The sequence below is a fragment of the Apium graveolens genome, chromosome 7, assembly GCF_009905375.1.
Source record: "Apium graveolens cultivar Ventura chromosome 7, ASM990537v1, whole genome shotgun sequence".
Taxonomy (NCBI): domain Eukaryota; kingdom Viridiplantae; phylum Streptophyta; class Magnoliopsida; order Apiales; family Apiaceae; genus Apium; species Apium graveolens.
The window spans coordinates 215,956,747-215,970,908 of NC_133653.1; the positions used below are offsets into that span (position 1 = coordinate 215,956,747).

The 14,162-nt window shown below is 34.0% G+C and overlaps 1 protein-coding gene across 1 annotated transcript; it reads left to right on the forward strand.

The window, feature by feature from the left end:
- Positions 1 to 2,049: 2,049 nt before the first annotated feature.
- LOC141670945 (L-ascorbate peroxidase 3) lies at positions 2,050 to 11,313 on the forward strand. Its single transcript, XM_074476998.1, has 9 exons — positions 2,050 to 2,271; positions 2,583 to 2,707; positions 4,737 to 4,786; positions 6,297 to 6,362; positions 6,539 to 6,587; positions 8,486 to 8,568; positions 8,675 to 8,754; positions 8,870 to 8,972; positions 10,974 to 11,313. The coding sequence occupies exons 1-9, from the start codon at positions 2,156 to 2,158 to the stop codon at positions 11,163 to 11,165; spliced, it is 864 nt and encodes a 287-aa protein (XP_074333099.1). The 5' UTR covers positions 2,050 to 2,155; the 3' UTR covers positions 11,166 to 11,313.
- The last annotated feature ends 2,849 nt before the right edge of the window (positions 11,314 to 14,162 follow it).

Here is a 14,162-nt window from a genome sequence, read left to right on the forward strand (position 1 = left end):
CTTATTATATTTTGTATATTTATATTTCTTGAGCTGTAAAAGTGTTAAGGAGATTAGAATGGAGGATTTTTCTTTGAACAACCATCAAGCTAATGAATAAACTCTGGAAGAAGATTAATCATGATTATGCCTCAGAGAAAAGTGTAGAAGCTTGAAATTGAATAATATTATTTTTGGAAAAATATTCTAAGTCACATATCGACAAGTCACAGATCAAGATGTATAGAGATGTCTGTCGAGAAGTCAAAAATTACTTGTAGAGAAGTCCAAAAAGATATCGACAAGTCAATCTACCACATCGACAAGTCAATCTACCACATCGACAAGTCAATCTGCTTGTAGAGAACTGGAGATATCGACAAGTTAAAATATATGTAGAGAAGTGGAGATATCGACAAGTCAAAAGTCTATGTAGAAAATTGAAGATATCGACAAGCCAAATTGCATAGAGAGAATTGGAGATATCGACAAGTCAATCCACGTTTAGAGAACTAGAGATCTCGACAAGTCATATTACTTATAGAGAAGTAGTTATAGCGATAAGTCATTTTACATATCGATATGTGACTTCTCTATACAATAAAATAGATCTCGATAATAGTTTCAAAATTCAGTTTATTAGTCAACAAACCATTTTATCACTGAATTGAAAAGTCTATAAATACAGTTTGAAGAGTGCAAGATCAAGGGTCAAGATGAACTAGACAAATGAGGGTCACAGGCCTGGAAGATTACAAGCAGATATGTTGCACTCAAAATGGAAACATACAATTAGACTTTATAATATGTGTTAGTCCATTATAGTGTAATCTGTGTAAGCTGTGCATGTGTTCTATAAAACATGTCACATGTTCTTTGTTTAGAGAGTAACAAAACAGATTTAGAAATCTTGTATTCTCTCAAGAGAAGTAGTTGAGTTCTTATCATTTAAAAACACAGATATGTAGTACAACAAATTTATTTAAATATAAATCAAGTGAATTTTGATAAATTATGTGTGGTCTTTTACATTCAGTTATTTATTACTACAAATTAATATCTAGTTGTTGAGTTCCAAAGCCTAAACACTATCTAATTTTCAAGAAAGTAAAATTAAGAAAACATATTTACTCCATATGTGTTGCACTTTATACCTAACACATCGCACTTCATTTGGATTCTTTACAAAAATAGAAAACCATCAACTTACCGTTCATACAAGTTTAGTAACAACTAACACTTTCGAAGTAAAACATCGTGAAACAAGCTTAACAAAGGTAAAATATATTACAAAATATCTATAAAATTATCGTGTATCAAGTTAATTTGAGTTTCAAATTCTTCAAAATTTGATAAAGGAACTCATAAGAAGATAATGTTGAATTTGTTCTTACGTCCTCTGTCCTCGTACATTTTACCTTTAATAATAATTTTCAAAATAATATCAATTGATTGGTGCGTGCGAGCAAGCGAGCGTCTAACCGTGAAAAGACAAAGTTCAGTGTACATATCATTAAAATAATAAAATGATACTGCAGTAGAATCTCGATAAATAATATTTGATAAACGAATTTCGTCAAATAAATAATTTTTCGGTACCAACATAATAGATACAATATATTTTTTTCGGGTGAAGAACAAATTTAGCATTTTTTTATATAAAATTAGCAAAAATAACCAATTTCTGAAAAATTGGTCAATTTCTAGCCGATGAAATACTTAACTGTTAGTATATTATTCAATTTATATGAGATACTCAAGTGTCAGTTCAATATCCCAAATATGAAATAACCAACTATCGCCAACTATCGCCAACTATCGGTCTTATATAATTTGGGATACCCAATTGACCGTAGAGTATTCAATCGACTAAAATTTGTCTTTTTTCAGAATGATTATTTTTGTTATTTTTTTTAAAATAGGTTATTTTATCATTTTGTTTCTTTAATTTTAGTAGGATTTTAATAATATAATAAGGACAGAGTGAACCGGCGGTCTAATCCAAAAAATAAATCACAGTTATCGAGATTCAACGGTTTCTATCTTGTTACTGCTCTGCTCTCTTTTGTTGGCTGGCTAAACTCCTCAGTCACCACACGCACGCTTAATTTATTCTTTTCTCTCCTCACTCATTTCACACATTCTCCTCCTCTCATCTTCGCTAATCAATTTTCCCATGGCGGCGATGCCGGTGGTTGATACTGAGTATCTTAAACAAATTGATAAAGCTCGTCGTCAGCTCCGAGGTTTCATCGCCAACAAGAATTGTGCTCCTATCATGCTTCGCCTCGCGTATGTTTGCTCCCCCCCCTCTCTCTCTCCCTCGCCCCCCTCTCTCTCGTGCTCTCTCTCTCTCTCTAAACTTAAAGAATTATTAGTTTTTATGCGATGAATTAATATTTTTACTCGGTACCGACTGTAACACATAATTAGTAATATATTGTGTTTATAATCTCCATAAATTGATAGGTTTTTACTTAGTTTTTGTCAATTGTGAGATCTTTCCGATAATTTATAGAGGTTTTACATACTTCCCATCATTTGATAATTATTAGAGGTTTAAGGTTATGTGAACTGCTATTAGTAATTGGGAATATTTATAGGTGGCATGATGCTGGGACGTACGATAAGAACACCAAGACTGGAGGTCCCAATGGCTCTATTAGGAATCAAGAAGAATTCTCTCACGGCTCGAATAATGGCTTAAAAATTGCTCTAGACTTTTGTGGTAATTTTTTCATTTCTAATATTTATTTTTCTTTTTTATCTATTGTTATGCAATACGAAGTGTGGCTTTTTGGTGTATACGTGACATCCATAAATTTCATGAATATTTGGGCTTCGGCTGTTGAGTAGTCCATCTACGAAAGAATTGCATACATGTACCGTGTCATCAGAGCTTCACCTTGGAATTTGGTTAATTTAGGGAAGTAAATGAGACAACCTGCTCATTAACGGCTTGATCTTCGGCAGCTCGAGTTCGACTCAGTTACGAAGGAGTTGAGCTTAATTTTGAGGCTCTTTTTTGAAACAAGCTGAACTTGAGCACGTTAGTTTTTGACTCAGATAGGCTAAACGAAGATAAGAGATCCCTATTTGTAGTCTATTGCACTGTTAGTTTCTTATTATATTATTTACATTAATTAAATATGTATACCTCCACGAAACATCCTGGTGTGGCACGTGGTCTCACATTACCCATTATATAAATTTCTCTATTTATACTCCCTCTGTCCCATTCATTTCTATACACTTTCCTTTTTGGGATGTCCCGTTCAATTCTATTCATTTCAAAACTTATCAAAAATAGTAAAAATTTTATAATATAAAAATTAACTACACCTACTCACATCCAATACTTTCATCCACTACACTAACTTTATACATTAAATATTGATTAACCCCACTACTTTACCCACTTTTCTTAGTTATTCTCTCAACATTTCACTTTTTCTTAATCTTCGTGCCCAAATCAAATGTATACTTCTAAATGGGACGGAGGGAGTATTAGTTAAAAAACGAAAAGTAAATTGTTTAAAAAAATGTTTTCAACGAAAACTAGATGTACATGCATGTTTTATTATTAATAACAGTACTCCCTCCATCCCATTTTTATTGTCTTTAAACTAAAATCTACACTTTTCTTGATCGTAATTATTGATAACACACTTTGAAAACATAATATATATTATTTAGGGTATAAAAGGAATGAAGGTGTTATTAGTTACCTTGATAATTAAACATGGATACTTGATGGGACAACGAAAATAGGAAACGCGGTCATTATGAATGATATGGAGAGATAAGCGAGTATGATATCTTAAGCATTTTACCTTCATGTCACTTGACTACCATTTGCTTTCACCATATTTTTAGTTCTAAACCAATTTCCGCATTGTCATTTTGTTTTCATTGTGTTGATTAGGTAAATAAAATAATATAAAAATAATTACAATATAATTTTAAACTTTGTTGTGTGCGGCGCACAGATATAATATAGAATATCTAATTAAATTTACCATTTCATTTTTTAATAACACCAATTACACCAAATTTTATTAGGTGCTCACACATTAAATTGTAAAATAAAGTGCATTTAGAAACTGGGGATTTACGTATATCTATCACACGTCCAAAAAGCGAAGGTGGTGGTTTGGTGATGTAGCTCCATATACTCAGGTTCCTGTGGTGGCTCGTATTAGTGTCCTTGTTGTAGATGACGGTTTGATAGCTTAGGAAACTGAAGAAGTTGAGAAGGGGATGTTGGTTTTATGATTGTTATTAGTCACCTCCTCACCTGTTCAGCTAGTGTTTTAGTTATTTTTGCTTTGTTTCATAGAAGGTAGCTACTTATAGAAGGTGCTGGCCCTAGCCAGTTTTTGCAAGCTTACAATGCATATTGAATTTCATAAAATCGTGTATAAAATATTATGTCATATGTTCAATAGGGATAAAATAAGTATCCTAATATTTTGTGAAATCTGGGGTATTACACTTTAGTTTAAAATTTAATCTGTTGCCTAACATTGTATCCACTGTGAGAAATTTTGAGTTAAGATGTTTCTTTTTATTTCACATTAATTAGTAATTAGTTGATATGCTACATGTTACTGTATTTCGGCAACTAATTTTTTCCCTTTATAATACCTCCTTCGTTCCTTCACCATATCTCCAGTTCCTACCTCAACCATCCACATCTTTGCTTGTATCCGACCTCCTGTTAAATGTTTTAACTGTTGCTTTCTCCCTGATTGCAGAAGAAATAAAATTTAGGCATCCAAAGATTACGTATGCAGATCTGTACCAGGTGATTATTCCGTCAAAGATTTATTTTATTATATTGTAATTCTGAATCTTATATTCTTCCTGCAAATAAATATTTCCTATCAGCTTTATTTTATATATTTTTTAACAAATGTGGTAATAAAGAAATTATGATACAATATGGTTTTGCACTGGTTTCATCTTGACCAGAATTATAGTCCTGTACATGTGTGATTTAGAGTTAAATTCAAAAATTGCACCAACGTAATTGGAAATCTTAGGTTGAGGGAAACTTGTGCTATATTCCTCAACTAAAGGTATTAGCCTGAAGTCTGATATTTATAAAAACATGATAACAAACTGTTCATTTCATCCTCTTAAATTATTTGAGTAGAAGACTCTCGATACTATCTTGAACAAATAGCTGATGCTGAGCTATTGTTGGAATATGTCAAGAACAAAAAAGGCTCTAGTTTTTTTTTAACTAGTTGTAGGTTTTACTACTGGTGGGAAGTTTCAAATTTCTGAGAAACGGTTTTGTCAAACAAATCAATGCAAGCTTAGTTGAGAGACGAGGCGAGTCTTTGTTGCTCCGGTTGAACAAGGCGAGGCAATTGCGAGTTCTGCTTAAACTCTTAGAGAAATGGCGAGGTTGGCCTTTGTGATATTTTTTTCCCAGTAATTGTAAAAATAACAAAGGGCAAGACAGCAATTTAGGCCAACAGCTCTACCACAGTCATTTAAATAGGTCAAAACCAATAGTAACCTAACTGAAAAAACATGAATTGTAGGTCCAATTTAAAAACAAACTTATCTCAGAAATTATAAATTTTTATTTTCATTTAGTCTTGTTGTCAACCAAAAATAAATTATTTTGGTATATACTTCATATGATAATATAATTTTGTAATTCATATTATAATTATTGTTAAAACCTTAAAAGATCGATGTAATCATGTTGTTTATGCTATGCTGCTAATAATTGTAAAGGCACTCATTACAGTTTGTTTTTTTTGTCTTATTGCTTCCATACTAATTTTAGCTGTGGTGAAAATAATATTACTCGTGTTCTTATGTGATGTACGCGAGTCTATATATTTTGTTGTGACCCTAAACTTTTTCTAAAAGGTGGTGCCTAACCTTTTGAAAAATTCAATGTAAAACCCTATTGCCTTACACTGCCTTTTGCTTTATAACACTGATATCCATCTATTAGGCATTTACAAGTAGGTATCTTTGGAATAAATCACTGCATGTCTGCTTTATAAGTTCCATTTCTGCCTTTTCTATGGGCGTTGCATGGAAATAGTTTTAAAGATCTATTAGTTCACACCTGAACAAGTTGACAATATTCTGGTGGTATTATTTTGTAGTTTTGCTTGTGTTTTTCAGTATAATATTATCAATTCATGCCTTTCCATGTCCTTAAGTTTTCCTGTTCTTCCTTTTTCTTGATTTTTTGCTATGTTAAAATAGTTTCATCAATTTGGTTGACTCAATGTCTCAGTATATCTATTCATGAAAATTATAAACAGTGAAATTTTTGCTTATAGCTTGCAGGAGTTGTTGCGGTTGAGGTAACTGGTGGCCCCACTATTGATTTTGTTCCTGGTAGAAAGGTATGTCAAGGTGCCATGTTTCATATATTTGACTGAAGCAATTTTCATATTCTTAGTCATACTCTTCACGTATTTTATAATTTATAGCGAGCTTAAACATTTATCAATTCGGTAACTAAGCGATCTTAAGCTATTACAATAATACTAATTACTGACTAATTTTAATTCTCCTTTAGGATTCACTGACTTCTCCCAAGGAAGGCCGACTACCAAATGCAACCAAAGGTCTTTAAATACTCACTCTCTATATTAAAATGCTGTCCGTGTAATGTTTCATTATATAGCACAGTGTCTGAGATTTGCAGCTACTAAACAAGATAAAAAATTGATGCCACTTGTGAGCTATTCTTCAGCTCCCATTTTATAGACATGGAACTAAACAGAACTGGAGAAAAGTGTCATTATGAAGTTGCATAATTAGTTGCTTCATCTAATTATCAATTAGCATATAGGCTTCCACATCCCAGTCTCTAATTCATATCGTACCAGTTTATGCTAAGAGAGTTGTCTTACGTATATTACATATTTTGTTTAGTTTAGTATCTCGGTTATAAGTTAAACTAAGTATTTGCACGTACTCCTTAAATTTGAACCACATGGTATGGCTACAAACTTATGGACAAATTCGTAATCTGAGTACGCTGAAGAACTGTTATAAAGCTCTACTGCTCTTTTTAGTTGGAAGGAATGAAATTGGTGGGGAACGGAATGAATTTTGTAGCAAGTTCTGGAGAAATTTTATTATTATTTATTCCTACCTCGCTTCCACATCTCCTTTGACATGAAAACTTAAATGCATCAATTTAAAATGAAGGCTCTATTCTCCTTTCTTTTAAAAATTAAAATTTAAAATTTATTAAGACGTCATCTAGGCGTTGCCTAGGCGGTAAAAAGTGGGTAGGCGACCGACCCGTCTTTATTTTCAGTGGGTAGGAGACGCATAGTGGCGCCTAGTATGCGTCGCCTAGGCAGCTAACGACGTCTAAATCTGTCCAAATTCGCCTAAGTCCGGCTTATTTTAAAATGGGCTAGCCCAGTCTATCTTTGACCAAGTCCAACCCAGTATCCTTTTATATGGGCCAGCCCATATTCCAGTTATAAACACTACTAACTACGCACAACCATCACACTTAACCCTAATTCAGACAAGCAGCAATCTATTAAGTAATATTTTTATTTTTCTTTTTTTCCTATATATATATATACACACTTATGTATATAACATATAATATTGGGTATAACATTTATGTATATACTTTGATATGTAATTATAGTATTTACTCTTTGGTAGTGTATGTAATGGCTAAATCTATATTTTTATACATATAAATGTATATTTATATATTAAATATACCCAATTTATATAGTGCAACGTATGATCCGCCTAATGACCGTCTAGGCGGGCGCGGAGGTTAGGCGGTACATGGTCGTCTTGCCTCGTCTTTACAAGTATGCTACTCATTTCATTCTAAAACCTCACTGTAAAAATCAAGCCTTATTATCTTCAGTGTTTCTTTCCTGTTTTCTTTCTAGGTCGTCGTTTCTTTTCTCAGGATTCTAGTCCTGTTTGTTTGTTTTTTACTTTGCTTTTTCTGTTGTACTAACCTTGGCTCATACGGGCTTGTATGGGTAGGTTGGGTTTCATAGAACACTATCAGATATTACCAACCTTTGAATGAAAAATCTTTTTAAAAAAACCTCACTGTAAGAAAATTGCTAGTTTCCATTTTGTCACTGTTACTTCCTACATCCGTCTCTTCTCCACTACAGTATTTGCTCATGATTTTGCCTTCCATTCCCTCAGACCAAAACACAGAAAACATGTTAAAACAATTAAAGTATCGATGGTGGCACTAAACAATATTGGCAGTAATGAACCTTCACTAAATATGAACTTGAGAGGTTATCGCAGAACTAGCCCATCTCACGTGTTCGTATGAGCTCCATCTTGTAATGAGCTCCAGATGAAAAAAATTTAGGTTTCATAGTCTGGTTTCTTATATAAATGATCTTTTGAGTTTGAGGAATAGAAAACTGTATGAGAACTGTTGTGTGTATGAATTGTTATGCAATATAATAATTTCCTTATTAAGTCAAGCTAAAGTATTTTTCAAATACGATAGGAGCTCCACATCTAAGGGAGGTATTTTACCGGATGGGATTATCAGACAAAGATATTGTGGCTCTATCTGGAGGACACACACTGGTAGTGCTTATCTGCTTCTAGGCCAAAAAGAAGGCTCCTCCATGTTTCAATATATATTTTGGGTTTCTCTTACATGCAGATATACTTTTGGTGTGTTGTATGACAGGGAAGGGCACACGCAGATAGATCTGGTTTTGATGGCCCATGGACACAGGAGCCCTTGAAGTTTGATAACTCGTACTTTGTGTAAGACTTCGAGATGGGTTATATTGTGTATTAATGGATCTTTTATGGGTTATTTTGAGTGTATTTATAGATTTTTAATTTAAGCACGGATTGAATACCAATTACTTGACACCAGGGAGCTTCTTAAAGGGGAATCAGAAGGGCTGTTAAAACTTCCAACAGATTTAGTTTTACTGGAGGATCCTGAATTCCGTAAATATGTTGAGCTGTACGCAAAGGTGCTATCCACATCTTCCAAAATATGTACTTTATGCGGAAACACCATCCCTTTTCTATTTGTAGTTCAGCTTCTCCTTAAAACTGTTGGCCTGGCTTTGTTTATGTCTGGGTGCTTGCCCCTTTTGAAGGCTTGGGGCCTTTTTAGTTTTTGTCTAAAATGCATCCGGCTCCCCTAATTATTTTCAAGCATGGTTCATGTTCTGTTCGGAGTTGGATTGGAAAGAATATTGTACTATATGACCTTTCTAAAAAGTAGATATTAATATACCAATGTACAAATAAATGCTCATATAATTCTTCATGTTCTCCACAAACCTTATCATAAAAAGTTTGCACTCCTATTTATTTCACTATTCCTTTTTTTTTTCTTCACATTTCTATTTCATTCCCATCATATTACATGGAGCCTTAGGTTCTGTTTATTTGGATGGAATGCATTGGTGGGGCTGTAGAATGATATCTGAACCAATATTGGACATTTTTGCAGAAGTAATAATTCTTTCCTATATTCCATTCAGCAAACTTATATCTAAGGTGTATTCCTTTTCGACTTGAAATAAAGGGTTTATTCCTTCCGGTTGCAAAATAAATTATCATCTTTCTTACCATTATTCTTCTTGAATCTGCATCCTTCTTGTACACCTCTTATTTTATTTAAACAATTATATTCCATTTTATTCCTTCCAAATGACATAATCATGATGTTTCCTTGGTATCACTTTTACTTGGGGATCCCCACTGCTTTTTAACTTGAGAGCCTTGGCATCTTCGGGCATTTTTCTCATTATTGTTCGGGCCTTCAATTACGGAGCTTAATTGGACTGTTGATAAGCAGGAGTCATTAGAATGGTGCACTAGTTACCTAACACAGTTCCAGTGTGCCTGGCACCACCTATTGCTATAACTCTGTTGTGTACAAATTATAAAATAGATAAGGGATATATTTATCTCTTCACTGGTTAGATATGACTGAATCACTTGACTGCTAATCATTATTAGGTGCAGGATATTGATGGATTGGAATTGAGAAACTAGCTAATGTGTACATAAACCTTGATCATCATAAATAATAGGGTTTATTTAGTGTGTGCCCATGGGCACATATATTGATGGATTGGAATTGATAAACTAGATAATGTGTACAGAAACCTTGATCATCATAAATAATAGGGTTTGTTTCGTGTGTGCTCATGGGCACCTTCTATTGCCCATGGGCACACTCTAACAAAGATTTTTTGATGAGTTGGCTAGGTTTTATTGGTGGGGATTTTTGTGCATACAGCGGGTGTGCATAGTTATTATAAAAGAACCGATCAAAATTTGTCAAGTAGCTCCTTAATGTGTGTCCATGGGCACACCACAGAAGAACCGTAAATAACATAGAAATAGCTTTAATGCCCCTCTACTTACCTTGACAATAAATATTATAGAACTTCGCTTAATTTCCTATTTCTTTATTTTTTAGATATATAAAAGAAGATTAACCTTTTTTTTGGAACCCCCGCAATTCCAACTTCTATCCTTTCAACTTTTATCTATATATGAAATGATAATTTTGAAGATAATTATTTGAAACCACTGATTGATTTATGACCTGGTTTAGTGCTGTAGCCTTTGTGTTTTTTTGCAACTTGAAATTAGCTTTATGTACATTTGGCAGTGAGTCAAGCCTGTTTAGATATTTTGCAAGACTTGGTCACTACAACTTTTACAATCCTCTTGTGCATCCCTTGTTGAAATTTGATTACTGCAAGTTTTTCCTAATTATATGCCATTATGCTGCTTGACTCTTGTCCTTGTATAGCAACAAGTTTATTCTGTTTAGATGTTTTGCAGGACTTGGTCACTAAAACTTCTTCAATCCTCTGTATTTATTTTTGAAATTTGATTACTGCAATTTTTTTCCTAAATCCTAATTATTTGTTATAATCTAGTTGACTCGTGTCTTTATATAGCTACAAGTTCATCCTAATTATGTGCAATGATCTGCTATAATACAGGATGAAGATGCTTTCTTTAAAGATTATGCAATATCGCACAAGAAACTTTCTGAACTTGGTTTTACCCCATCCTCTGGTTCCAAGGCATCAGTAAGGGACAGTGCTGTATTGGCCCAAAGCGCTGTTGGAGTAGTTGTTGCTGCTGCAGTGGTTATACTCAGTTACTTATATGAAGTCCGGAAATTGAAGTAAACACTATACCTAAGTCTTATGATTAAACTCACATTGAATATATACTTTTCAATTTCATACAAACAAGAAATGCTGAAGGTCTCTATGTATGTTACACCAGCTATATTAACTGCAGGTTTAAATTTATAAATTCTTGTGGTTACTTGTATCTTTGCCTCCAGAAAGCTCCTCTGTATCGTTTGCTAAACTCGATCTTATACTTTTATGTAATGGGTTGTGTGATTTAGCAATGACTACATGGAAATAGAATTTGTGTTCAAGTATTTATATTGTGCGGCACAATGCATAAACCAATAGTGCCCAGGACAGAATGAGTTGGACACAGATATATGTATTATTGGCTGCCCATTACAATTTTTAGCTTTTCTTTTCTTTTAGGTGAACCGCTTTATGGTTGATTTAATGCAGTTCTCTTGGTCACCTCTAGGCATTTTGGTACTATTACCAGACCAAACTGAAAAAGGCCAACATCCATAATATCGTTTATCAATTTGCATGCAGCGTAGCACGGAAGTTTTACCAATGCAGTAAAATACTACAATGGGAGGGGGAGGGGGATGTTTAGCAGGAGTCAGAACATGACTTGAACACAAGTTGATTATCGACACAATTTGATATGAACTCGACTCGATAAACCCATGTGTGCACGAAGAAGATTCGTTTAACCCAAAATTGACCTCTAAATGATTTGTTTAGTAAAATTATACCTTACAGTATGTATTGATCTTTATGAAAATATAATAAGTAGTGAAACCAAAATCAGCACGTGTCGGAACACACACGATGAGAAACCTAAAACTGACAGCCTTGAGATTCAGAAATGCAAAACCCAACAAACAATAATGGAGCAGGTAGAAAAAGGATGAAGAAGAAACCCCTGAAAGGACCTGTTATCTGTGAATAGAATAGTACCATACACACACAACATATATAAAATAGTTACAGAAGAAGGGTGAACAAAACATAGCTGGACAGAGAGCATATAAGTGCTGAGGATGAGGAACTTCACATGCAAACAGGGGGGGGGGGGATAGAATAGAAGGGAAGTAGGTATACCGGTAATGTGATATTAGGACATCCCCCACGAGTTTTGTTCATTCACCTAAGCACATGATATCCACAGCTCTGGTGAGTTGGCTTTCACAATCCCCCCCCCCCCCCTGATTTATTTGCCTACCTAATGACCCACTTTTTCCGGGACTAATAAGCAGTGGGGTTTACACTTGTACTCAATCACTCATGTGATCTTTTTTTTAGTAATTTTCGATATCTATACGTTATCGTGTTTAGTCGGTTTAATAATTTATATTAACAACTCTTCCCAACTCGGAATAATTGAAGGTTTCCCTATTTTATACCCGTGTTACCGATACGAAGTTCTGCATTTGTAACATCCGCGATTTATGAATGCTTTGGCACTCGGACATCAAGATTCGAGTGAAATAGTCGAGGAGATGTGCGTAAACCCGAATGTGAGGGTTGTATATACGCAATGCATGTGGTATTTTGGGTCCTCCAATCACGTTTCATCGGATGGTGATGGTTTAGAAAATAAATTGCTAATAATGTAACAATAATAATGTGATCAACTTTTTGTAATCCTTCAACCACATATTTATTTATCTATAAATGTAGTTATGAAAATGTAAAACGACGACTCCTAACATCTGATATTTTTAGAATACAACTACCGAACTGATGGGGGGAGGGGCAATTAATCAATGCCAACCCATTTTACCAAATTAAAGGAGGGTGTTGGCTAGGGTCACAAGCAATCAATGCATGTAGTTTACACTCTTTACGCACTTTCTCACCGGTAGTCATTACCCCTCTTTTAATTACTAATTATAATTTAGACCTTCCTTTTGGAACATGTTATAGCCTAATTATAATCACTAAATCCATTAATAAAAATGGCACTGATAAAATTTCATTCATGTGAGGAGAGGTTATAATGTGGTGTGCATCATACTCACTCCGCATCCTACGGTAAGCGGGATATGCTGAATACGTTTGTTTTGGTCTGATAACGTATGAATAGAAATTCATCTTTTAGGTAGTTAGAATCAACTCTTGATCACTGAAATACCAAACCCTATAGTTGTATTAGCAGAGAGATTCTGAGATTCATATTCATTTATTTGTGGTTGTGTGATTGATAGATATATGTATGTGGATATATATGTCAATGTGTGTGGATAAGTCTAAGCGGGTATTGTTGGTTGAAGGAGAAGGATAATGGATGAGTGAGAATTAATGATATGTATAGACCATGCCAAAGTTCAACTTCACATCAAGGTGGAGCCATGTTATAGAGCATGACAGTCCCAAAAGTTGAAAAGGTAGGTAACACACATTTAATGAAATTACACAACTACACCCCCATATCTTCTTCCTATCTATTCAACACCAAGTTGAAGTTGTTGATCAAGGGTGAAGGATCGTGATTCATAGGCACAAGTTGCTCTCCCGGTTATTTTTGCGGGATAAACGTACGTAACAATATATATATATATGTGATAATAATTCATAAATGGAAAGAAAAAAAATCCAAGATATATGTTCTAAACACATTAAAAAGTTAAATGAAGTATAAGTCACATATACTAACACGTATACGATAACAATCGTTTGTTAAGAATCTGAATCATTCTATATACACCATTAGGTACATGTTGATGTAGAGTGTGTTTGTGTGTGATGAGCAACAAAAATATAGAAATAGGGTTGGGAGGATATAAGTAACTAGAAAAGGTAAATCAACTTCCCCATATATAATTCTATGTTTATATTTTGTTGCCTAAACTTGCACCACAAGGTTAGGAGGAAAAAGAAGAGTGGAAGGTGAACCAATGTCCATAAACTAACATAACCCTACTTAAAAAAATGTCCATGACACTTTTACTTTCATAATCTTCCTCCCTTGTTGAACCCAACCTACAAGTCTTCTAGAAGCAACCCCACACCCACCAGACCCTTTAGATCTAATGTTTGCAT

Excerpts from the sequence above, each read along its gene's own strand:
- LOC141670945 (XM_074476998.1), top strand. The coding sequence starts at position 2,156 with ATGGCGGCGATGCCGGTGGTTGATACTGAGTATCTTAAACAAATTGAT. Across the intron at positions 4,787-6,296 it reads CGTATGCAGATCTGTACCAG|CTTGCAGGAGTTGTTGCGGT; the intron begins GTGATTATTCCG and ends TTTTGCTTATAG. Across the intron at positions 8,973-10,973 it reads ATGTTGAGCTGTACGCAAAG|GATGAAGATGCTTTCTTTAA; the intron begins GTGCTATCCACA and ends GCTATAATACAG.